Source organism: Aphelocoma coerulescens, chromosome 8 (assembly GCF_041296385.1).
Source record: "Aphelocoma coerulescens isolate FSJ_1873_10779 chromosome 8, UR_Acoe_1.0, whole genome shotgun sequence".
Classification (NCBI taxonomy): Eukaryota; Metazoa; Chordata; class Aves; order Passeriformes; family Corvidae; genus Aphelocoma; species Aphelocoma coerulescens.
Genome location: NC_091022.1, coordinates 18,409,829 through 18,433,942, shown reverse-complemented (window position 1 = coordinate 18,433,942; position 24,114 = coordinate 18,409,829). Strand labels below are relative to the sequence as shown.

Sequence of the window (24,114 nt, the reverse complement as noted above, 5' to 3'; positions counted from 1 at the left end):
ACACTGAAAGCTGTATCTCTTAAGTGCTCCCTCTGACTAATGACAATGTTGTCATAACTCCACAGAAATGCTAATCCCATGTGCTGTTTGAGAGATTAATTTGCACACTGGCAACTTTGGAGGCACTCTTGGGGATTTAGGAGAAAGGAAACAAATAGATAGTGCCAACATAGCTGCAGTGCTGCAGTGGCTCCTCCTTTTGCTTCCTGCAGTGTTACTGTGTTGGGGCACAGTACTGCAATACAGAAGTGCAAAAGCATTCTCATGGAATGAGAGGCATCAGAGGAGTTCCATGTCATCACTAATTCTGAAACTGCTGAAATTTCGTTATCGAGAAACTTGGAACAAGCCAAGACACAAAAAACATTGTCAGATGTGGACTTCTTCATCATAGAACTGCAGGGATCAAAATCAGTTTTCAATGGAAATCTCTAACCATTAATCACACATTCCCCAGTTGTCCCAACCATGTGGATCTCTGTCAGGATCAGGCTTGGACACACACTCTGATGAAGGTCCAGGCAATGCAGCTCTGCACTCTGCTGTTTCCCTTTGACATCTTGAGTCACATTTTAGGATCACAAATGGCAGCTCGTGAAGGAATACAGAAGTCACACTGCAGGCTGCTAGATGAGGAAATGAACTTTGAGTCAACAAAGTTTTCACAGGCTTTTTGGCTCACAAAACTCCCATCATAACATACATCATCATTAGCTGCACCTGCTTGAATTTATCATTATTGTACAAACTAAAGAACACTGACATTTCAAAACCATTTATTTTTTGTCAAATAGTTTTATAGACTTTTTTGGCACATATAAATGTATTTTAAACTCAGAACTACTGGTAAATATTCACCTCAGCCATTTTCATCCTTTTCCAGGCACCCTACTGTAAGCTGTCGCTTCACATTGAAAAGCATATCCTACACAATAATTAATCCAGAGAATTCACACAATAGAGCATTGTGCTTTTAAGTACTCTATACCTGTAAAAGGACCTGCAGAAAAAAAATCCCAAACAAATAGCAGGTGGGCAAGGGCAATCTCACCAACAGTCATGGCTTTAAATATATGGACAGCCTCCTCTAAAACAAAGACATCTTTCCAATTGTGAGTATCTACTTGGATATGTGAGATTCTGCCTCTGATGCCAGACACATCCTTGCCACAGGCAGTGTGCAACATAAAAAAGCTGAATTGTAAGAGTTGTCAGCTCTTAGACAGAAGGATCCAAGAAGCCATGAAGAGATGAATTTGAAGGAATGCCTTTCATTTTATACTTTTAAATGTGTCTCTTCTACTCCCTTGTCTCCAAACTGCTATAAAGCATCAGTCTAGTTTTTGGCCTCTTTGACCAGTGCTCTTCCTACCCATCAGGTCAAGTTTAGAGCATCCTGTGCTGTGCTGGCTTTCAACATGCTATTGAGCAGCATCTTGCTTAATCGTTCCTCAAAGGTGGAATCAAAACTCCTCCCACGCATCTGCTGAGCCTGCATATAAACTACTCCCTTATCTCCCACTTTCAGTTTGCCTGAATGAGGGCACTCCACCCACAACCATTCACATCCCCAGCCACCATGGCCTGAAATCATCCACACAACAAACCTTCACCTGCTCCCTCCCAGCTGCCCTTCCCCTGAAACCCCCCAAATCAACCATGGCCTCAGGGACTCCTCAAGCAAATGTTTTTTGTACACAATTGCACAAACACGTATTTGCCCTCTGTTGCCTCATCAGCTAATCCATACAGTGGCATGGGCTTCTGGCCCTTTCAGGCAGTGGGGGCACAAGTTTGTGCTCACTGTGGCAAAGGCCATGCTCTGTCCCCAGGCACAGGGCAAGGCTGCTGTCCCTGCTCCTGTTGGGGTGAACTCATTCACACAAAAAACCCCATTTCCTACTGTAGCTCATCTCTTTAGCAAATCATCCTGATATTTATCAAGCTATGATCAAGCTGCTGAAGCTCAAGAGACTAAAAGAGTTTTTTGGGAGTACTTTTTTTCCCCCCACTCTGTCTTGCAGTGGTTAATTTTGTAGCCTGCACCTCCTCCTCAGAGGCTGTGGCCTGTATTAATCACTCCCCCTCATTCCAAACACAAATGAACGTGACCTTAGATTGCAGCAGATGGGAGCAGCATGGAAAAACTAGAAGTTAATACTGGGAGCAGCAAAAGCCAGGTGCAAATGCAACAATGTTCAGTGTATACACCCATACATGGAATTAACTATGCTGGAGGCTCACAGCAGGAGAAACGGTTTGTTTGTCTTACTTTAACCCATCTGACAAATGTTAAGAATCATACACTTTCATAGTCACAAAGCATAGCAATGAAGTTGAGAAAAACAAAATTATGCAAACTCCAGACTGATTATTGGTGACCTGCCTAGAGGTGCAGAAGAACTTGGTTGTTTTACTCACCCGAGGACCTCTCTTCCCTGAAGGACCAGGTAAACCCGGAGGACCTGGAGGACCCTGGTGACAGAAAATCAAAGCAGTTGAGGCTAAAACCTGACATAAGGACAGTATTATAACTCTAGATGAGACCAGTTCTGCTAACTGATGACCTTCTGCTCGTGCTGACCTCCTCAATTTAAAAAGCTACTCCCGAACTACAAGAAACTGTGTTTTTTAATCTGGCTCCAAATCAGATTTCTGTTTAGAAAGTATCTTGTGTCAGAGAAATTGGAGCTAACAATCTGGATAGTAGCTTTTACTCAAGTGTATTGGTACTAAAGGAAGAGAAGATCAGGTGAAGAAAGCAAGTGCAATGTATTTCCAAACAAAGGATAGAGAATAATTAAGCCTTTTCAATAAGCATGCTGGCATGCCAAACAATTTAGAAAGGTTGGAGTAACTGTGAAAAAATAAGATACCACCTCACAGAAATGACAAATATGAAATAGAGAAAATAAATGGGAACAAATTACTGCTCAGTTTCCTATTAAAAGCTTCTAGTAAGAATAACCCAGTGGCACATTTGCCCTTCTATATAATGAATATCATTCTTGTTAAAGATAATACAGACTTTTTAAAATGCTAATATACGATCAGACATATCTTTTACAAACGAATTAGATTTTTAGTCACTGTATTAGACAGTGTAACACCCCCTACATATCTAGTTGTTTTGAACATAGAAACCTTTCCTTTTCTATATGACTGCTGTTCAGATTCAAAACCCCAGGATCTACTTCATTTTACTCAAATACAAATAAGAGCTCTAAACTAAAATCTGCACTACTTTATATTATATTTCATCTATTAAATTAGTGTCCTACAGAGGGATGGGCTGTTCTTAAGGGTGAATTCACCCCCATCCACATTCCTTCGCAGCAAGCCCCCACTTTAACAGAAACCATGTACTTTCTGCAAGGGCATGTGGGCATCAGGAGAGTCAGACCTCATGAAGGAGGTCAGCGGATGATAGCAGTTAGAGGTTCAACCTGCTCTTTCACCCAGGCTTCCTCACACTCCCCTGTTCTGTACGTATGACATCCTCTCAGCTGAGACACCAGGCAAAACACTGAGTATCACAGTGCCCACCACCAAACAACAATGCTGAAAGCTGGCTGAAAGGAATGCCAGGAAAACCAGAAGGGTAACTATGATGGCTGAAATGACCAACATGAAGGTTTTGCAAAACAGAAAAAAGAGATAAAAAATGAGAAGTGAGGAAGGAAAAAAAGACAAATGCCCTTGGGGGTCTTATTAGCGAGCAACATTTCATTAAGACAAAAGCTGGATGTCTAAAAACCTAGTTTTGTGTGATACTTCTTTTTTCTTAGAAAGGTAATGTCACTGGCAGAGAAGACAGTGTTGATTACAGAATTTAGGCATCATTAACTAATTACACTAATTTGGCCAAAATACAGATCACTTACGGACAGTTCTGGGAAAACAACTGTTGTTCTGAGGAATTAAAAATATAAATTATTTCCTTTCCAATTAATCATAATAAACATAGAACTTTAATTGTAGCTGGGAATTTGTGCACGTCTGTACATGCTACATTAAGTCAGGATGAAACCCATACCTGCACTTCCCTCTCTGTGCAATTTAGAAGACACAAGCCTATGTAACAGCCCTGGTCTTTAGATCAAACCACATGTCATGCTTTTAGCATAGGACAGACATTCTCTATTCACCACGATTGCATAAATGCTCACTAACATCCTCATTTTTCTGAGGTAAAAAGACCTCATGTTCAATAGCACAAGAAATGTAGCAGAGTGACACATGGAAAACTCTTGACCTGGCATTCTTGTCCAGGTTCAAAAATGCACTTGAAAGGGCACAGAGAGTTCCCACCCTGCTCTGCTGAAGCAATATGCTTTTAATATCTCCTCTCAAATTGTAAGTTAAGAGATGCCCTTTGATTAGATAATTATCATGGGACTGCAAAAGAAAACATATCTTTTATTAAGTGAAATAGTCGCTACTCATGTGCATTCTTTTGTGATTTCTGGTCTTCTCTATCCCTGTTTCAGACATTTCCTTAAAAATACATTAATAGCTAAACCTCACCATTTTCCTAATAGAAATCTTACTGAGTATTAAGATCCCTGATCTTTGTTGCTAATTTATTGAATGAGGGCAATGAGAACATTTTTCCCTATGTGGCTTCTTAATTTTTTTAAACATTATCTGCTTCCTTTGCAACAGAAAACAAATACACAAAAAAAACTCAAATCCAATCAACCCTCACTTTGATTACACTAATTCATAAGTAACTATCCCTTTTCATACAAAAAGAAAACCACAAAATAAGGAAAATCTAATCACAACCAAGCCCTCAGAAACCCCTAAAAGAAGCAGCAAAATATATTTCGAACTAGGCAGACAGAGATTAATGATGCTTTCCCAGGGGATTTTAAGACAGTCAGCTGTTGCAGACGAAGTCTCTGGTTCACAACAATAAGCAGCTGGCTCCAGCCACTCAGGTGTTTGATTAAAATATTAACAAGGACTCTCCTTAACTAGAGACATTACTCTTTAGCCTCCATTACAGACTCCCTGCAACTCAGGCATCTCTGCTGAGAGCTGACTTCAGCAGAGCACACCTAAGCCTTCCAGGTCATGCTTTCCCAGCTAGCAGTTCAACATTATTCCATCCTATGTATTTCTACAATCTGTGAAAGCAACTACAACCTCAAATCAGCATGACTATTTTTATGCTTGCTAGGAAGCTACTTAGGCCTCTCAGGCATCCATGAAAACCACAAAAATCAACATCTGAGAGTGAGCCAATCTCTCTTAAACCAAGGAATAAGTCACTTGTTTGAATAGCTTTTCCTTCAACTACTGAAAACAGTGATTAAACAAACCTGAAGCAATTAGAAATGTTAATGTGACTTTTAGCATTTGACATTTTAACCACCACTACCAAATAAAACAAAACAAAAGTTACTTTGTATAAATATTACAGATGCAAATTTAAAGTTAATTCATTTAATAAGATCATTTTGCTCAAAACATCTAATTTGTATCTTAAGAAAGGTACTACAACTTACCAGCTTTAAGAATTGTAAGCATTTCATTTATCTATTGAGCAGAGAAGCTCAAGTTTCAAATAATCATTGTTTAATCCTGAAATAATAAAAGCAGATGCTACTCTTCCAGAAACTTTCATGACCTTTTAAATGGTCACTGGAATGAATGTAAGGAACTTTCCTAGACATTTCCTAGGTATTGAAGCCCTTCTATGGATAGATCTTTTAAACTTCCCCTATTACCCAGAGGTAATAGGAAACATTTCATTTACATATAGCAAGGCTCTAAGGTTTCAGACACACAGCAGTAAATTCTGCATTAAGTAGTTAAAACTTCTGCACAGGCATATGTTGATCCTCATGCCATTCAATATCTAAGTCCTATTCACTGAACTTTCTCTTATGAAACAGCTCTGAAGTTCCTCTTTTAAAGACTCTTGACTATATCTCAACCACTCAAATTCAGCTGACCTCAAACCATTCTTTTTTAAAAGACTAAGTTAAAGAAACATACCAGCTTAACACTTGATTCATCAAATATGAAGACAGTCCTTCAGGAAACCAAAATACCCATGAAACTGTCTGCACATCATCACCAAAATACCTGCAGTGCAGCAGTGAAGTAAACAGAAGCATCAGGCTCCAAACCTATTCTAAAACCTCTCCATGAAAGAAAATTTCACTTCTAACACTGCTAATATTATTTGTTCTATTGTTCAGGTATCACTGTGATAAGCTGCGTTTTCTAAATTTCTAAATTTCCTAAATTTAAAAATTTTTCTAATTTTCTAAATTTCCTACTCTGTCTTGCCATACTTTAATGTGAATAGGCAAAAAAGTACCTTTATTAACTTGCCCTTTGCAAAATTATAACATTTCTTCCTAACTTTCATTACTAAACACACTTCTGTTTTAAACTTTGCTCAGAATCATATTTTCTGTAACTATATCTCTATAACTGTAATCATCTGCAATCCTTTCCATCTGCCTACATCTTTCTTAAAGCTCCTCATCTAAAGCTGAGGACACTTCTCCGAACTGCAACCTCATCATACTCAAATCAGTAAAAAAAGTAGCCTGTCTCTGCTACTCACCACTCCTCCTAAGGTATCAAACATCACAGCAGTGGGATGCATTAAGTCTCTGCTGCAGCATGATATCAATCTATGATCCTCACAACTGTCAAACCATGGTCACTCCCCCATCACCTCTTTGTACTTTTAATTTCTTTATTATTGCACTAAGTTTAATCCCATCAGTTTTAGACCATCTGGAATTCCAATCCTGTCACTCAGAATTCTTCTTTGTGCTCCCAGCATGCTTTGTTTACTTTCTTTAAGCCCTTCATACAAATATTAATTGAACTGTGGAGCAACAAGGATCCTACCAAATTTGAATGTCCACTTATTGTTTTAATTCTTGTTTCGTTTGCATTTCACTGGAAACAATAAAATCTGCACACTTCCCTTTCCAAATGCCCAAGAGCAGGCAGTCACCTCTGTATGATTAACCTCCTTTCTTTACAGCTGTGGAAGTCTCCTTTTCTCTGTCAAGAATTCCTACAGCAGTCAAAGCAATATCATCAACATCAGAGGAATATACATATTGCCTTGAGTTATGGATTAAAGTTTTTCAATATTGTTGTACAGAAGATAAGGAAACTGCAGCAGGTTTCAGGAGAATTAAATGAAATGCTTGAATATTTAAAAATAACATTATCTTTTTGCTACTAAAAATCTAAAGAAATGCAAGAATCTAAAGTTTTTATCTGAATCATCAGATACAGATATTTCTCAGCCTAGGCAGGGAAATGCATGGAAGGGATTAAGTGACCAATATATCCCCAGTGGTCAGGGAGAACCTCAACAAGCAACGTTGTTCAACTGAGAAATAAGCTAAGAGAGCAATAGGCAAAAGTGTGAAAGGTTAGCTAAGAGTAAAATAAGTGAAATAAACTAAGTGTGAAAGGGAAGCTACTGGTGTTCATTTAGCACCACATTTAGGATCTCTGAACTGCTCTCTCAGTGTCCTTACTCTCACACCTCTTGATTGCAATAGAACATGTCATCCAGGACTCAATTCTGCTTATTGCAGGGCTTGCCATTTCCCATTCCACTTGGCAACCATTCCAGACTGCTTCTCTTTACCAACTAGAAGGAACAACAACATTTGGTCTTTTACCATTCTTTCTTCTGGCAGAGTGTGTTGAAAATACAGAAAGCTCTTCCAATGCAGGAAACTAATTCCTACTTCACTTCTCTTGGAAGGCCACATCCTGTGCAGATAGGCCTGAAGATGCAATTACCTGCCAGCAAGTAACATAAATCAGCTCTTCAGCTCACATCAGCCTCTCCTTTTACCAGTGTGGGACTATGTTATTGCAAACTACTTTAGGATTGTGCAATGAAAAATATTAGCTTGAAAATTAAATAGTTAAAAATACACACCACATTCATTTTTGTAATCTTTACAGATTGCCAACACCCTCTGCATCCCAAAAAAGAGTGGCTCATCAGATGAACAGAGCAACATTCCCTTGAAAGAAGTGTTTCAGGAGCTCATACTATTCCAGTTTAAACTCACTTCATATTTTTCCTGGGGGATTTTGATCATTGCAACTGCTAGAATTTTAATCAGGATCTTAATAGTTTTGAAGAAATAGCTGTCCCCATTTTATACAGTATCCATAAATGAAAGCCTAAATTCTGGAGTCCTGTTTTGCAGTGGTGGGTGAATTCCACAGCTATGGGATCATGGAATATAAGAGGCCTAATTATACAAGGCAAGAATCAGTTCTGGTAGATGATTAAAAGCTAAAAGAAGCTGAGTAGTTTAAGAACCACAGAAGCTAGTCCTTGCCTGTCAGTTCCAATAGAACGAACATTAACTTCTGAGTTCAAATCTTGAAAGAAGATTCAAACCAACCACAACATAGTAAAAGTAGTAAAAAGAGGGGGTTTCATGCCTCATCAGGACTTTTTGCTGCAAGGGAAGTTTTCAAGTTCTTCAGCATTGCTTTTTTAGGCTCCACATTGCAAAGGCTCTGTGAGTACTTATGTACTAAAGTGTTAGTCACACATGTAAAATCTGCATTAACTCTTGTCTTCTCTCCATGGGAGGACTAGACTAGAAAGCAAACCAAGATCATCTCTTCCAGTCTGACACCAACAACAGCAGCAGATACTGAGCCACACAATCTCCATAGAGCACAGTTCTTAGTTCCATGCAGAGACCTCCTCTCCCTTTGGTGTCAGCCTCTCTGGCAGTGCAGCGTTTTAGCTTTGCTTCTGTTCCAGTAGGTGCTGCTGGCCCCTTCAGCCAGCCTAGGACCCACAAAGGTCTAGATTAACTTCCCAGCTCTGCCAAAGGTTTAGATTAACTTCCCAGCTCTGCCACAGATCTTTAAGACCTTGGGCATGTTATCTAAGTCCTGACCCAGCAAAACACCTCAGCACAAATGCACCATATTCCCTACAGACTACAATCTGCGTTCCTAAGCAAGACAAACTTCTCCATCCCCAGTCTGTAAGACAGGCATTGAAGATGGTAACACAGACATCTTTCAACACTCCAAATTAGCTGTCATCTTTGCCACTGTATGCATGGTGTCCGTGTCTAGAAAAAAAAAACCCGGAGCATTTGCTTGGTGTTTGTTAGTAATGCAAATGACCAACAACATTATCAGCAGCCATTTCTGTGACACATAAAAAAGAACAGATTTAACCTTCTTGGCTGTAACTGACTGAAAGCACAACAAACAAACTACAGGCTAAAATTAAAACCTTCCATTAGTAGTTACGAAACATCCTAAGCTACAAAAATGGAAATTAACCTCATGCTGATGACAGCTATGTGCTTAGTGATATGTCACAAAAATGCTATCATAAGGGACAAAGAGAGAAAAAAAGACTGGCTTCACAATCGAAGATTAAGCAAGAGCCCCTCTGGAGTAGTGTGAATTACTCGTTAACACATTTTTCCATCATGTACCAATTCCTTTGTGCTTGGATCCTGTTTAGAGAAAAAACTGAACTTTTGAATAGGTTCTTAGTTGTCAACTAGTACAAGAAAAATATTTCAGTGCTGAAAGAATAGACACAATAAATTTATGGTCATATTCAAATATATATTAGGAGCTGCTTAACACATATCAAAGTGCTTTCCAGTAATGACCACACAGATGAGCACTTACAAAACCAAAAACAAACAACAAAGCAAATTAAATTATTTACTTCGTGCTATGGTTTAAAATTTTAACCAAAATCTCTCACAAGCACGTAGCATAATCTATCATATTTCCCAGGCTAAGCAGGAACTGATGTTCTTTCTGATCTGTAACTTCACATATATGGACACATTTTTATGTATTAAAAAGTTTATGAGCCCTGTGCACACAATAAGAAAGGATAAATGAGTTTCCATTAAAAACACTACTGAGCATTTGCAATTGCATCAAAAATCACTTACCCTGTAAACTGAAAAAAAAATATCTCTAAATCTTGTTAAGACTGTTCTAAAAACCATTTTATACGTGGGTTTGCTTGACCCCATAACCTTGGGTTATGAATAATTGCAGACTAGATTCTGCAGCTGGTGTCTTTCCACAACTAAAAATTTTGACAGCGTTGCTCAACTAAGAAAACTGTGTCAGTCTTCCAAGCAGCTTGGTTGTTCTTTTTGTGGATTAGCACCTATATTTGTGAACTGCATTAATTTAGGCCTGCAATTTTATTAAGTGAGCAGTCTCTATAATTAACAGTTACAAACTTCCAGCTGCATTCCAAATTTTAAAGTCTGGGTTGCCTACCACTTCATCAGAATGTGAATATCTTGGATGTCTTTATATTCTTCCAGTAAGTAAAAGTATATGACACTTACACAAAAATTACATGCGAGAAAGAGACATATTTAGGGCAGGCAAACATTTGTACAATACAGCTGGGAGAAGTTGCAGTGACAGCTTTGGCATGCTTGGAGAGGTTTCTCAGAGAGAAGCCTCTGTTAAATGTATGCTGCTGCAATATAGTATAAAGAGTAATAAAGAGAACTTACAGGAGGTCCAGCTTCCCCCTTTGGACCTCTGACACTTCCCCTTTCAAACATTTTGCCAAGATCTTCATGGTCATAAGCATAATTATCAATACCATTTTCATAACTGTTTTCTGTATGATAAGTCTCATCAGCATCAAATGCACCTTCCCGCCCCGGACGGAGTTGATTATCCAGAGGGAGCTCAGCAGGCAAACTGTACAGGGTTGTGTGGAAGATTTGCTGCTTTTTGTTTAGTTCATCTAAATGCTGTTTTGCTTTTTCCATTCCCTTGCTTTTAGTTTTACTCTGTTTTACACGGGAGATCAGAGAAGGCTCACTATGTCTGCCTGCATCTTCCATGGTATTAGCTGAACTATTTGGATATGATCCTGCAGGGGTTTTAGTGATGTTTCTTTTTTTGCTCATCTCCTGCTGCTGAAGAGCCAGATTGACGTTCTCCTGGAGTTCTGTTTGAGGCCAAGCTTCCAGCACCAGAGGTTTGGTCTCTGCAAACTCCCATGCAGAATCATTTCTTAACTCGAAGTGGTCTGGTAGAAAGTGAATCTGAGCAATGTTGGTAACAGGCACATTTGATACTTCTTTCCATCTATATGCTGATATATCTTCCTGGTTTTCCTCATCAATGATCATCTTTGAAAAAACATCCAGCCCATCTGACACAAGTGAAGCCCCATGCAGGGATCGATACGTTTCAGCCTGGCGACACTGCTGTTTCACATATTTACAATAGTTTGCAGAGGCTTCTGCAGAGGGAATAATATCAAGCTGACATATAACTCCTTCAAAGCTGACAGAATGAGAGTTCATCCTTCCCAGGGTAAATACACCCTCTGAATCAAATGTCTCCACTTCAGAAAGTACTTCACTGCTGTAGTACTTGTTTCCACACTCAGCAAATATTGAGACAGTCTTGTCTCCAATGCCAATGGCAAATGAATGCCATTGTTCATTATGAACACAATAATCAAAGTACACAGGCTGCTTCCCTCCAGAGTACACCGCTACCTTTCTCGGTAGCAGCTGCACACCAAACTGCAGCCTGCTTTTGTTCCTAATACTGAAAAGAAAAGCATTACTGACTCTGTAAGAATACAACCCAACCAATAAGGTGAACTGATGCCCTAGATTCGATGGTATGACTTGAGTGACAGGGGACTCAATATGGGCATCACTACTTAGTACAACTCCTGATGCAGTTAGACGAACACCCTGAGGTAACAGAGAGGATGTTGAGGGCACCGTTGTCTCTGATGGCTCTTGGACATCTTTCACAAGGCCTAGTTGATGAAGAACATCTATTGCTGTAAAAAGAAATAAAGGCACAGTTGATTTCATTTACAAGCTCATTCATTCAGATCCATATAAACAAATGTACATACAGCATTTTAACAAATTTGTACCTCCCAGAGCACATACACTTCACACAGTAAGGCCACCAAATCCCTAGTGGAAGGCACTGATCTTTCACATAAACCAAACAAATAATTAAAGCCAGAGCAGAATTTTCATCTTAAAAAAAAAAAAAAAACAAGCAAAACAAACACACAGAAAGGCCCACAAAATGCCCATTGTAGGTTAACTCACTTATGAAAGTGAAAAATCCTCATTTGCTCTCTTCAAGCTTTCCAATGATCAGTGAATACACTTTGGTCAGTTCCTTATTTATTTTGCTAATCCTGTCTACTCTTTGAGCAGAGAATTACTTTTTTTTTTTTTTAAATCTTTTCTTCTGCAAAAAACCTATGCTTTCTCTCTTTATCTGAAAAGTTGGAATGAAAGCATTTGAGGGAACAGTTGCTTTGTTCATAAGAAGGGACAAGCTATTCACAACACAGTAATACCTCAGCAGAGCACCAAAAGGTAGTCACTGGCTCAAAGCAGAATAGAAAGGTAAGCCTTGCCAAGGAGCTACTATGTGTAATTCAACTGGTACCTGGGAAGAATTGCTGTGCTTTCACAGGGACCTCTCCACTCACCAAGCAGGGCCCTGTGCCATTACAAAGCTGGCTACAAAGGGAATTGTTTTCCCCATGGGATGACTGTATGTATCTGTGCCACAGTTAGCCCGACTAAAAGAAAACAAAGATCTTTCCAAGGGGAGATGCAACTGAGTGCACCACCATCGCCTCCTTCCCCTCCACACAGTTTACTTGTTAGAGCCACGGATGAAGTGAATTTGGAGCAGTGGAAGGAGTGAGGAGCAAAGAAAGAGGAGAATTGTCAGGACCCAAGGGGTAGTGCTCCCATCTTCTGGCTCATCTCTCCCCCTGAAGTGCACAAGGCTGCAGCTACCCTGACAAGACATTGAATTAAGAGTGCACTCCACAGCAGCAGACATTAAGGAGACAGAGCAGTCAGCTGTCCCACTGATTTATGTTCTATAGGTTTGGTTTTGACATACAGAAGTCTGGATAGATCTTCCTACAGGGCAGAATGGGCAGTGGCTCTTTCACTAGATTCTCTAGTTTCTCATTCAATGCAAGCTGTGTGCTTTAAGCCTTTCCTTAGTCTGGGCCTTAAAGTGTCTCCCTCTTTTACCTGGCTAAATATCTTCACCTAATGGGTAGAAACACAATTATCTATCCTCCTGATAAACTGAAATAATATCTGTCCTGGGATAAGAAATTAAAGCCACCTTTGGGTAAATCAACAGTTGAAGGTTGATTTACCCAATTAATTTCATATTGCCTAAATCAGATTTGGCTAAGTTGGAGTTGGTGGGCATAGATACCTTTCTTCAGGATAAATATAAAGACACTGTTAAATCCCTTATGACGCAGCTGAAACACTTCAAAGGCTTGAGTAGTGGCTAAACTACACATCCCCTTTCTGTAGGGTCTCAAAATAAGACAGCATTTATGGCATTGATTGATTGGTAAAATTGCTTGTCAGAGTGTCTGTGAAAGGTACAGAAATAGTGCAGATGTTGAATCAAAATGCAATCATGGAAACATAGAACGAGAAGATTAGGAACTAAAACACATGACATAGGAAAAGGCTGAAGGAATGACATTTGGCTTGGCCTAGAGACAGGAAGGTTTGGGGGAATCTGATTAAAATTGTCCATTATCTGAATTGAGGCCATAGGGAAAACAGAGAAAAGCTGAGGACTAACAGGCACAAGCTGCAGCACAAGAAACTTCAACTCCGTACAAAGAAAAAGCATTCTCACCACAAAAGTGGTTAAGTGCTGGACCAGGGGACAGAGACATTGTGTAATCTCCATTCTTGGAGATTTTCAAAGACCAACTGGACAGGACCCAACAACCTGAAATAACTTCAACACTGACCCTAATCTCAGCAGGAGTTAGGACCAGATGAGTTCAAGGTCCCCCTAACCCAAATTCTCTGATTTTTTTGCCCAAGGGGAAACTGAACACTAGTTTTCATGAACAGCATTGCACAGCAGCATACAATATCATTTGTTCCCACCCCTCACTGGAACAACTTCAGTGAAACACCTATATTAAAAATTACTTGTAGTATTCAATTGTGGATACAAAAATGCTGCCAGCAAGAAATTTTCCTGCTTCCTTATAAGCCCGTGAGATACTTTTCTCTCTCACAGAAGATAGTAGCAGTGTTCTAGAAACTATGAACACCTGTGACCTTGCAAAGCCTTGCTTATGGCACAGTAGAAAAATATTTTGACAATGGATGTTTTAGGATTCTAGCCAATCACCCCAAGAGGTGGCTGATCCTTTGTCCAATTAGATTATGAAGAAAAAAGTCTATTAAAGAGTTTGTAAAATAATTAAATCAATCAATCTTGCTGCACAATTCCTGCCTGCTGGATCTCTCTCCTCCTCCCTACGGCTGCAGGACACAGTAATATCCAATAGTTGCACTGATCAAATAAGCCTGGCTGGGCAGACACAGGCACTTTCTACAGTATTTGGCTGAGGGCACTTTTACTATGGGCATACTTATACTAGGTAAATAAAGCTATTAAATAGCACAACAAAAATCTGGAGTAAAGAAAAGTTAAGAAATTGCTGCTACATTAAAAGAGCCACTGAAACAAATGGATGTTTGCACTTTAAGTGGAAAAAAAGGTCCCCTTTCCCAGTTTCCCTTTCTCTGTTTACTGAATGTATTCATAGCAAACTTTAAGAATAGACAGATGTTGGCTTAGTTTCAGTGGTAAATTATGAGAAGTGCCTGAGATTTCCTTGAGAGTGATTTATAAATTGGAACCAAAACATCAACGTGAATGCACTGTACATCTTGAAAATTAATTACACACCTTGTAGTGTTTCTAGTCATGTTTGAGATTCACGGACGGGCCAAGATTATCCTGGCGAGTAGCCAGTGCAGACAGAGGTATGGAGAAAGAATAGTTCTGCAGAAAGTCCTGTGTGTGCCAATTTCTCAAGATGTTTTGCCTCAGAGCAATTAATTTACTATGGCTGTATTTTTATCTGTCAGGCTGATTATAGAGGTCAGGTTATAGTAGAGCTCCGAAGCACAGTGCATCTGCTAATGAACTACCACACTTTCCCAGGACCCTGTCCTGCCTGGTCTGCCTGTAGCTCTGGAGGAGAAAGCTGTGCTTGCACTGCCCTTGTGAAGGGAAGCTGGAAAGAAACACAGGTCCTGAGCTCTGGGCAATGTAGTCTTACACATGTAAATAAATCCCCAAGGCAGAATACACTGCTCCACTAATTCTGTGCACTGGCTGGGCCAGCTGACTGCACAAGGAGAACAGCTGCTTGTCCAACCTAAGGTTGTATCTAAATATCACATCCTAACTTGAAATATTGGGCAAATACTTGTATTTTTAAAATATTTTAATTACATATTTTTATTTAAAAATAGTAATGCATGTGATCTATCCAAAGTATTATCAATTCAAGTATAAAATAAAAAGCCTTAACTGGTTTAAAAGAGTCAGCTTAAAAATTACATTTAGTAGCCTATTGCTACTAAATCTCAAACTGCAAGCAAATTTGCCAGATTTTTGGCAGTTCTGATTTGAAAAGAGCACATAGTTTAAAAGTTATTAAAAAAAGAAAAATCATCAGCAAGGATGATGAGGAATAAGACTATTTCCCATTTTTTATCCTGCAAATAGATTTCTGCAAACAATGACAGGTCTTGAGAGAGCTAAACACAAATAAATGTTGTGTGAAAAATGACATCAAAAAAGTAAGTATGAAGTAATTATTCCTTGCTGACTTGCTGCCTGTTAACCCACTGTCAAGCCAAAAGGCTGTTCCAAACTTTTTTGGCCAGTCATTTCACCTCTGGTCCAAAAAGTATTTTTATTTTATTTTAAGGCTTTCAGAAGCTCTTGGCAGCACACAGGATTTTGGGAGCAGGCAACCCTCTCATTCTTCCTCCCAGCATGACAACCACTATTTGCTTTACCTATCAGTTGTCAGTTTTCTTTGTTTACCCATGTCTACCAAACATCTGTCTTCACTTACTGCTTATTCAAGCCATTAGTGCCCCAAATTGTAACAGCTCAACTTCTTGAAGGAAAAGTTGTTTTGGGTTTTTGGTGTCAAGCTTTCCTTCCACTTTCTAGGAGAACTTTGAAAATTCACAACCTTACTGCTTCATGAGGGAAGGCAAAATCTAACACCAGCTTTGGCAAAAAGCCTTCTGACCCTCTTGTGGCACAAAAATAACCCCACAAAGGAATTGGGGAGGGATTAAGGGATTTGACTATTGGATTGTTTCACACACAAGTTCCATTCAGCCCCCCTTGTTCATTTCCCACGTTCTTCCATACTCACAACTGCTCTGAAGGCAGGATCTCTGAGATACTCTGTTTCATCAATCTTAATACATACATTTCTCCCTTTCTCATTTCCAGTGTGGGTAGGGGAAAAGACAAGGGCCATTCATCAATCAACTCCACCAGAACCAAGAGTAATTACTTATCAGATTGCCCATTTTCTAGGTGATGGTGCATCTGGGTACATTAAGGTACCTGGCTGCAACAAATGCTCTCCTGGACACCAGATCAGATGACTGGCATAGGAAAGCCAGCAAGACACATTAATTCTCTGTGTCCTTAAGCCCCACTCAAAGTACTGTTCCTAAAGACTGAGACTGTATCTTTACATATATTTCACTGAACATGATTTATAGCAGCATACCAAATCAAACAAGGTGTATCCTCTCAGGTAAAGCGTGAGAAGCGAGAGAAAAGGTTTATTTCTCTGCAGAGGAGGAGGGTGGGCTGGAGGGATGAAGACACTCAAACTGTCACCACACAGCTGTCTCCAGCATCCCTCACCTGCTCCCACTATACCAGGAAGCAGCAAACTGCCTCCCTAAAACAGCCTCTTCCCTTTCCATCCCTGCAGGCCTGGAACAGGGCAGGCCACACACATCTAACAGTGCTGCCCCTCCTCCAGTGAGAATTGGCTCAGCTATAATAAAAATCCAGGAAAATCCCATCATCACAAAAGCATATGGCCCCCACTGAGCTGGATGTGAAAAATCAACAACCCATCTTACCAGGCAAGCAGTGGGCAACAGTGGAAGGCAAAACTACAAACACAACAGTGGGGGAAGCAAAACATAAAAAACACGACTGAAGGAAAAACCAAGCCTTGCCAATCTCTGGGAATGACAAGCAGGAAAAATGCATTGGTGAGAATAATGGTGGGAGGCTGCTGAGATATCCCAAAGGGCTCTAGCAAAACACTATCAGGAATGAGTCTTGTCTTAACCACGCAACCCATCTGTTTGTATTCAGATGAGTATTTGCAGTTAACACACTCACCAGCCAAGGATGACCTACTTCGTGCTTCACCTGTACAGCAAAGGACTGGGGTGGATAACTGATGCTGCCACTCTCATGGCAAACAAGAAGTGACTAAATGGCACATTAACCTCCACCACTTTGGGACCCTTTTATTCCCACTGCAGTCTCCAGAGCAAGCTGCACATCTGGAGTTGTTGTAACAGCTGGCAGATTAAAAAAGAAACTAAAAACAAGACAACCCTATTTCCTCACTAGCATCTGCATCTGAATGCAAAGCCAAATGAATACCAAATTTCACATTTTGCTTTAGTGATGCCAGCCTAGACTAAGCCTTTATTATACACAGTGGTTTGCCTGCACAGCCTTAAGTGCAAAGGTAACTCAGTTATAGCTTGCCACCCCCAAGGACTCCCACTTGCAGTGAAGACACAATCAAAGCCTTCTCACTGTACAAGGCTTCTTTTTTATGAAGAGCTTGCTTAAATATGTAAGCAATTTCATAGACAGAAAATATGAGCAATTTTCAAAAGGTCATCTTTTCCAAACTGGTGCTTTAAACTTTTGCTCTCATTATGCTGTAACTGGTATTTTCTTTAACTCATATGAATTAAGGAACTGAACCTAAGGTCACGAGGAACAACAGCCTTTTATTTTCATCTACTAACAGATTATAGAAATCCTGTTATAAACAAAGCATTCTCACCTTGTTTGGGGACTTGTGCAACACCCACAGCTACACATATTGCAATAAAAAGGAGAGCTTTCCTAAAAGGGAAAGAAAGAAAAAACATGTGAGAAAACGTCTACAATTTCAGAACTCCAAGGAATCAGAAACCTTATTCAAGACCCAAATGGCAGGATACCACTGACTTCAGCAAGTCCTGAATCAAAGCCATCACATTGTACAACTTTCCACTGATACTGAGAAAGCATTTTACACAAAGATCAAGGTTGTGTATACCCTCATAGACAGCACATATCTTTTACACTCGCTTTTATTAATAAAATGACTGCATCTGCTTTATATTTTCTTGCAGAAGCTTTCAAATATGAATTCTGCTATGTAGTAAATTTCTTCCTGGCAGAAAAAAAATGTTACTGTAAAGAAACCATAAAATAAATGACAAGTTAATTCCTGTAGAGATCATTAGATATTTTTGACCTCCTATCAGTCATCTCAATAGATCACATCACCTTACCATAAGTGAAAATTTTGTGTCAAACTTGTTTTTGTGTTATAAAGCTTTATCATGCTGCAAGCAAGATATGCTCTCGAAAAAGTAAAAAAAATCCCATCACGTTTTAATTTAAAACTCCATGATCAGGTAGGAAAGTGTGATACTGATAGCTATCATAGGCTCACTGTCCTGGTTTCAGCCAGGTAGATAATTTTCTTCTTAGTACTAGTGGAGCGTTGTGTTTTGGATTTACTATGAAAATAATATTGATAGCACACTGATGTTTCAGTTGTTCCAACAAACATATATAAGATTGATCCAGATTATATGCTCAAAATTTGCTTTAGAAGCATTGAATGTTATACAGAGTACATTTTTACTGTAGTTAAGAACAGACTGTTTGCTGTTTTTTACTTAATTATCTTATTAGCCAGATTAACATCTAATCACTCTCTTATCAATGACTGAATCTTTTAATAAATGAGAAATATATTTTCTGTTATTGTTGGACAACCAGGCACAGATGTATGTAACAATTATAGTAACCTCTAACTACTCAGTTCGAAGACGAAATGTTTCAAAAATATCAGAAATATAGTTCTGATACTAACTAGTCAGTGCACACTCAAGCCCCAGCTCAACCCTCTTGCTCATTAATTTATGCAACCTCAGTGATTTCTCATAGTATGAAATTCTAGACTGACTGAAAATGTTTCCTGGAACAGGTCAGAGAGCACTTGAGTATCTGGAATCAAGAGTATTTGAAAGTAACAGAGTTGCAACTGAACACCTAAAGCTTCATGTCACCTAATCTTGCCAGCTAATTAGTCAGATTTTCACAGGGAAAAAAAAAGCAGGAGGAAAACACTACCATTTTATACTGGAATATATGGTTTAAACAGAAAGGAAAGGTCCTTCACAGATCTATAAGTACCTATGCATACACACATACATATAGCAGTATTTAATGAAAAGTCCTACTAATTCTTTAAAGGGTTTGGAATTCAAACATTTCAGAAACATCCAAGTGCATGAAAACCACAGAGCAATAATGTGGTTTTATCAAGTGAACTTCTATATTGTGAGAGCTTCAATTTTGGCAAATAGAACAAGTGAATAACTTAAGGAACAGCAAGGCACAAGAGTCATCATTGCCATGCAAAACAGTAGATACATCATGTCTCTGAGAAGAAAACACACAGAACATATCGGATATTCAAAAATATGCATCAGTGCTTCAGCTCTGATCACAGAGGGAGGGAAAGGTGGAAACTACGCCTTACACATCCCAACATGCTTGTAGGGGCATGTTCTTTAATTAACCACCACTACAGACCCTAGCTGTTCCTCCCTTCAAGCTTTCTCTGGCTACGGACATGAAATGTCTACTGGAGTAGTTCTGCCCCTCCTAAAAGAGACCTGACACCAACTGTTGTCCAAACAGCACGTCCACTACAGGACACTCACTTCAGTTTTTTCAGAGTTCTAAAGAACAGAATTCAAGTTCAAAGTTTCTGCATCACACAATGCATCATCTTTTGTTCGAATGAGAAGCTCAGTGACAGGAGACAGCTGCATCAGAAAGCAAGTCCATGCATTGCACTGTATCAGCTAAAACTCAGGACAACCCTTTATTTGACTTTCAAAGGTGAAAAATGGATTTGCAATTAAAAATCACATAAAATATTTTAGCTGCCTACAAAATAAGGATGCTCAAAGAATGCCAAACCCTGAAATTCAAAGATGATTCCTCTAATAGTTAAAACAGCCTCTTCTATTACACCAGCCAGGTGCAAAGCTGTGTGTGTCAGGTATCTGCCTCTGTCCCCTCCCAGCAAACATTGTAAGAAAGCAAGAAATTCCAAAATGTTCCCATTACAGGGCTGTAAATTACACAGATGTAACTGGATATACAGAAACACTTAGTGAGAAATAAAGACAAATGTCTGGCTTACACAGTGCTCTCCAGCTAATTTCAAGAACAGATGAGTGATCAGCTAAGACAAAAAACAGGGACCAGAGACAACCACAGGATTGGGGATCCTCTAACACGTGAGAAAACTGAGACTTCCTTCTATCTTTTTTCACAAGTAAAATTTTTTGTAAATGAAACCATGTGCAACCTAATTCATGCAAACCCTCGCTCTTGGTTGAGATCACAACTCTGTATATTTGCAGATCAGTCAGTTCTCAGTCTTCACTCTCACACCAGGCTCTCTGCTGCATAATGTATGTGTTGGCTTGACCCATCATCTGCCATAGCTGCATGGAACTTAGCTCCTTGTCTTGGCTGAGTCCACATCTCTTGGAGATGTTGGGACACGCCAATAGAAAAAAATGCAGAATCATGTGGCATGGAAGACTTCAGCTGACTCAAATGCTGGCTATTTTTCCCCATTTAATATCACACATGAAGCTGTTCCAATACCTAGGCTTTAGGGCCCAGCCAAGGGGTATCTCTTAAACTTCCTCCCCTTTTCCTACCTTTTCATCCTCTCTATTTAAGATGCAAGTGTAAGCTGAGAGCCACTATTTAATCATTTTGGAGGAAGACACTACCAAATGTGATTGAGTTAGTCTACCACTAAAAACAGAGTTTATCTTCCTGATAATCTTTGCCATCTTGTGGCCATTTGCCTCTTCCTACAGAGTGGACAGCAACTATCTGTAGGGTTTTTTTGCATTAGGGTGATGGATGGATGAGAAAACTGATAAGCTTCAAAGCAATTTATGGCAAGCTACAATGAAAAATTCCACCCTCTGAAGACTACTCAGCAACGTACAGAGCTCAGGTTTGGTCAGTGCACAGCATTATCCTCTTCATTCCAGCATAGTTTCCTAAATCTGAAGTTTAAAGGAAGAAATACCACTAGCTGGCTGCTAGAGAAGACAAGAAAACTCATTCCCAATATGACTGCCCCAGGAGCATTCAGCCTTGCACTCACCAGGGATGGTGGTTTAAACCCCAGCACCCACCCCACATACATTCCTTCACTGGATCTGTCTGAGGACTGCTGAGGAGAATGGCCCAGGCTGGGTCCATCAAGCCTAAGAAGGGCTTTGGAAAGGTCACAGCACCTTGTGGACAGAGATGCCCTGGGCCTCTCAAAGACCTCAAGCTGCTATAAACTTTGTCTTTCAAGATGTGAAGAGAAAGATAATTTTCTTTGCTGCTATAATGAAATTAGCCAGCAGGTCCAGTGCTGCTGTCCCAATTTTAGAAGACCTACTAGCAACAGAGTTTGTGGGGACACAGCAGCCTGCAAAGCCTCTTCGGTGTGACAGTCACATGCCCTTTGGTCACAGACGGCACCATGCAATTAGCCAGCAAGGGGGAAGCTCCTGAATTCTTTGCCAAATTTCCCAATTTGAATGAATGGGAAAAGGGAGAGATGCAGGATGAGGTGAGAGGTAGAGGGGCAGTGGCCTAAGAAGAGTTCTACAACAGGGCTGGGGTTCAGAGAGAAGAAATTCCCTGCCTGATGGCCCAGACATTCTTTGGACAGCATCTGGCTTAAAATGAGAAACTACCACATTCAGAAGAACAGTCAACTCTGTTAGTATTCCTAAAAGAAAAAAAAAAAAAAAAAGAAAAATATGTGATTTTACAAGAGTTTTATGAGTAAATCTCTGATTGCTTACACTAGTTCTCTTCTCCAGATAGCATACACTCTTTTGTTCTGTATTAAGGCAAAAGTATACAGTTTAAATTCCCACTCATGTGAAGCACTCTTCTTTCACAGGTTTGCCTCTGTATATTTTGTAGATCATTCTTCAAACACTCTACAATTTGATGCTTGCAAGAAACAAGGGTGACACAAGTCTGTTCATACTTTAAAACTAAATATTCAATCAATAAAAGGGGTGAGAGATTTAGAAGTCATGCAACTGCTTTATTTATTTAACCTGCAGAGACATCCCTATACGGGCCTGACCTAATGGCATTTCAACAAAAAGGTGGTTGAAGTTGCAAGGGATTTCTTGGTTTGACATATGCTAAGGAAACCTGATCCTTTTGCAAGGAGTTCTGGTTTCCTAATACAGGCAAGTGACCAGGTTGTTTCCTCTCTATGTAAGTAAATTAGGTAAACATTATAGAAGCATATAAATACGTATTCTGAAGCTTTCTCAGATTTTGAACTTAAATAAACTGCATCTTTGCTACTGCACCTCTTTCCTGTAACGCAATGTATGTTTCTCCATCAGCAATATCCCTTTAGATTTCAAATAAAACAATTCTTTTAAATTGCACTCAGACAATTCCTGAAGAAGTCCCAAAGACACAGCCATTAAACACAGATCTCCCGGGAAGGCCACCTTCAGGCAGCCCCTTAACTGCTCACAAGCATTCAAGTACACCCAGATTATACACTAGGCGCACTTTAGCAGCATAATCCTCACTACAACACTAAACAAAGTCTTCTGTCCCGCCAGAGTGCTCAGTAAACTTAAGACACAGCCAGAACAAAATAAGCACTTTACAAAGAGTGACACATACCAGTAACCTCTCTAATATCATTACAACTATCATAAATTCACAGCCATCTTACCAAGGCTGCTTTTAGGTAAACTGTAGCGAGCAGAGCGCTACCTTTGCAGCACAGGTGGGGTGCATTAGAAATACCTCAGCCAATTGCAAAAACATGTGAATATAGAGCAGCTCATCTGGCTATCTCTATTATTAAGAGAGCAGCCTTAGCTCCTTAACGTAAATTCTACAGGTTTTTTGTTTGTTGTTTTGCTGCGTGTTACTAGCTAGGTACCAAAGGGGCGCACGAGCTGCCAGGCTACTGTGGGCACTTCGGCACGCTGTGCCCCGCGATCCTCGTTCCACCTAGGGGATCGGGGAGCACTGGTTCTCCCCGGGAACGCCAGAGCCAGGCTGCCCGGTGTGGGCTGGGGCTGGGGAAGGACGACACGAGGGCGCTGGACGGCACGGGGTGCATCCAGAACGACACGGGGTGCGGAGGAGAGAGACAGAAGCGCCAGCGGTACAGGCGGTCTCCGTCCGGGCAGCCAGAAGCCCGCCGGTCCGCCGGGGGCAACCGGGACCCCGTGGGGTTACGGCTGGCCCTCGGAAGGTACGGCTGGGGACACTGCCCGCCGGGATCGTCGTCCCCTGCCCGCGGTGGGAGCCGAGCCGCAGCCCCATCCCCATCCCCTGCCCGGCCCCGCGGCGGAGTGGCGGTGCGGTGCGCCTCGTCTCGCCGCGCCGGCTCCCGCTTACGTTTGTGCCGCGGGAGAGATGCATCCTCGCCTTGTCCTCTCGGCTCCCAAATGCATTTGTATGCATTTGCCCGGGCAGCGGAGATCCGAGGGAAAGCCGAGCGCCGCGCCGCCGCAGGGTCAGCTCCTGTCCATGAAAGCCCGCCGGCCCCGAGGTCTCCGCCGAGCTCCGCGCAAGCCCGAGGGCGGCCCGGCCGCGTACGGCCCGCGGGGGCGGGCGCGGCGGGTGGGGGGGGGGGGGCGCCGGGGGCCGGGCGGCGGGGGCGCCCCGCGGCTGCCCGCGGAGTCCGGCGGCGGAGCGGCGCTGCACCGCCTGCCCCGGCACCGGCGGAGCTCCCGCCCGCCGCGGTGTTGAATTTCAGCGCTGGCTGCCTGGCGATTACATCAGCACACACGGCCCCCGGGGCGGGCCGGGCCGCGGCCCCGCATGGTGCGCGCTGCCCCG

At 40.9% G+C, this 24,114-nt stretch overlaps 1 protein-coding gene across 7 annotated transcripts in view; it reads right to left on the bottom strand.

Moving 5' to 3' along the window:
• The window catches only part of COL24A1 (collagen type XXIV alpha 1 chain), a 127,220-nt gene extending 103,378 nt beyond the window's left edge, over positions 1-23,842 (bottom strand). For all 7 annotated transcript variants that reach the window (XR_011152419.1, XR_011152420.1, XM_069022919.1 and 4 more), the window contains exons 1-4: positions 23,671-23,842; positions 17,969-18,030; positions 10,545-11,845; positions 2,422-2,475 (exon numbers count right to left, since the gene is read on the bottom strand). Coding sequence is in view for 5 of the 7 variants with exons in the window: in XM_069022919.1 (XP_068879020.1) it covers positions 2,422-2,475; positions 10,545-11,845; positions 17,969-18,030; positions 23,671-23,726 (1,473 nt within the window). In the remaining 2 variants the exon portion in view is untranslated. The remainder of the gene's footprint in view (positions 1-2,421; positions 2,476-10,544; positions 11,846-17,968; positions 18,031-23,670) is intronic.
• Positions 23,843-24,114: the final 272 nt, after the last annotated feature.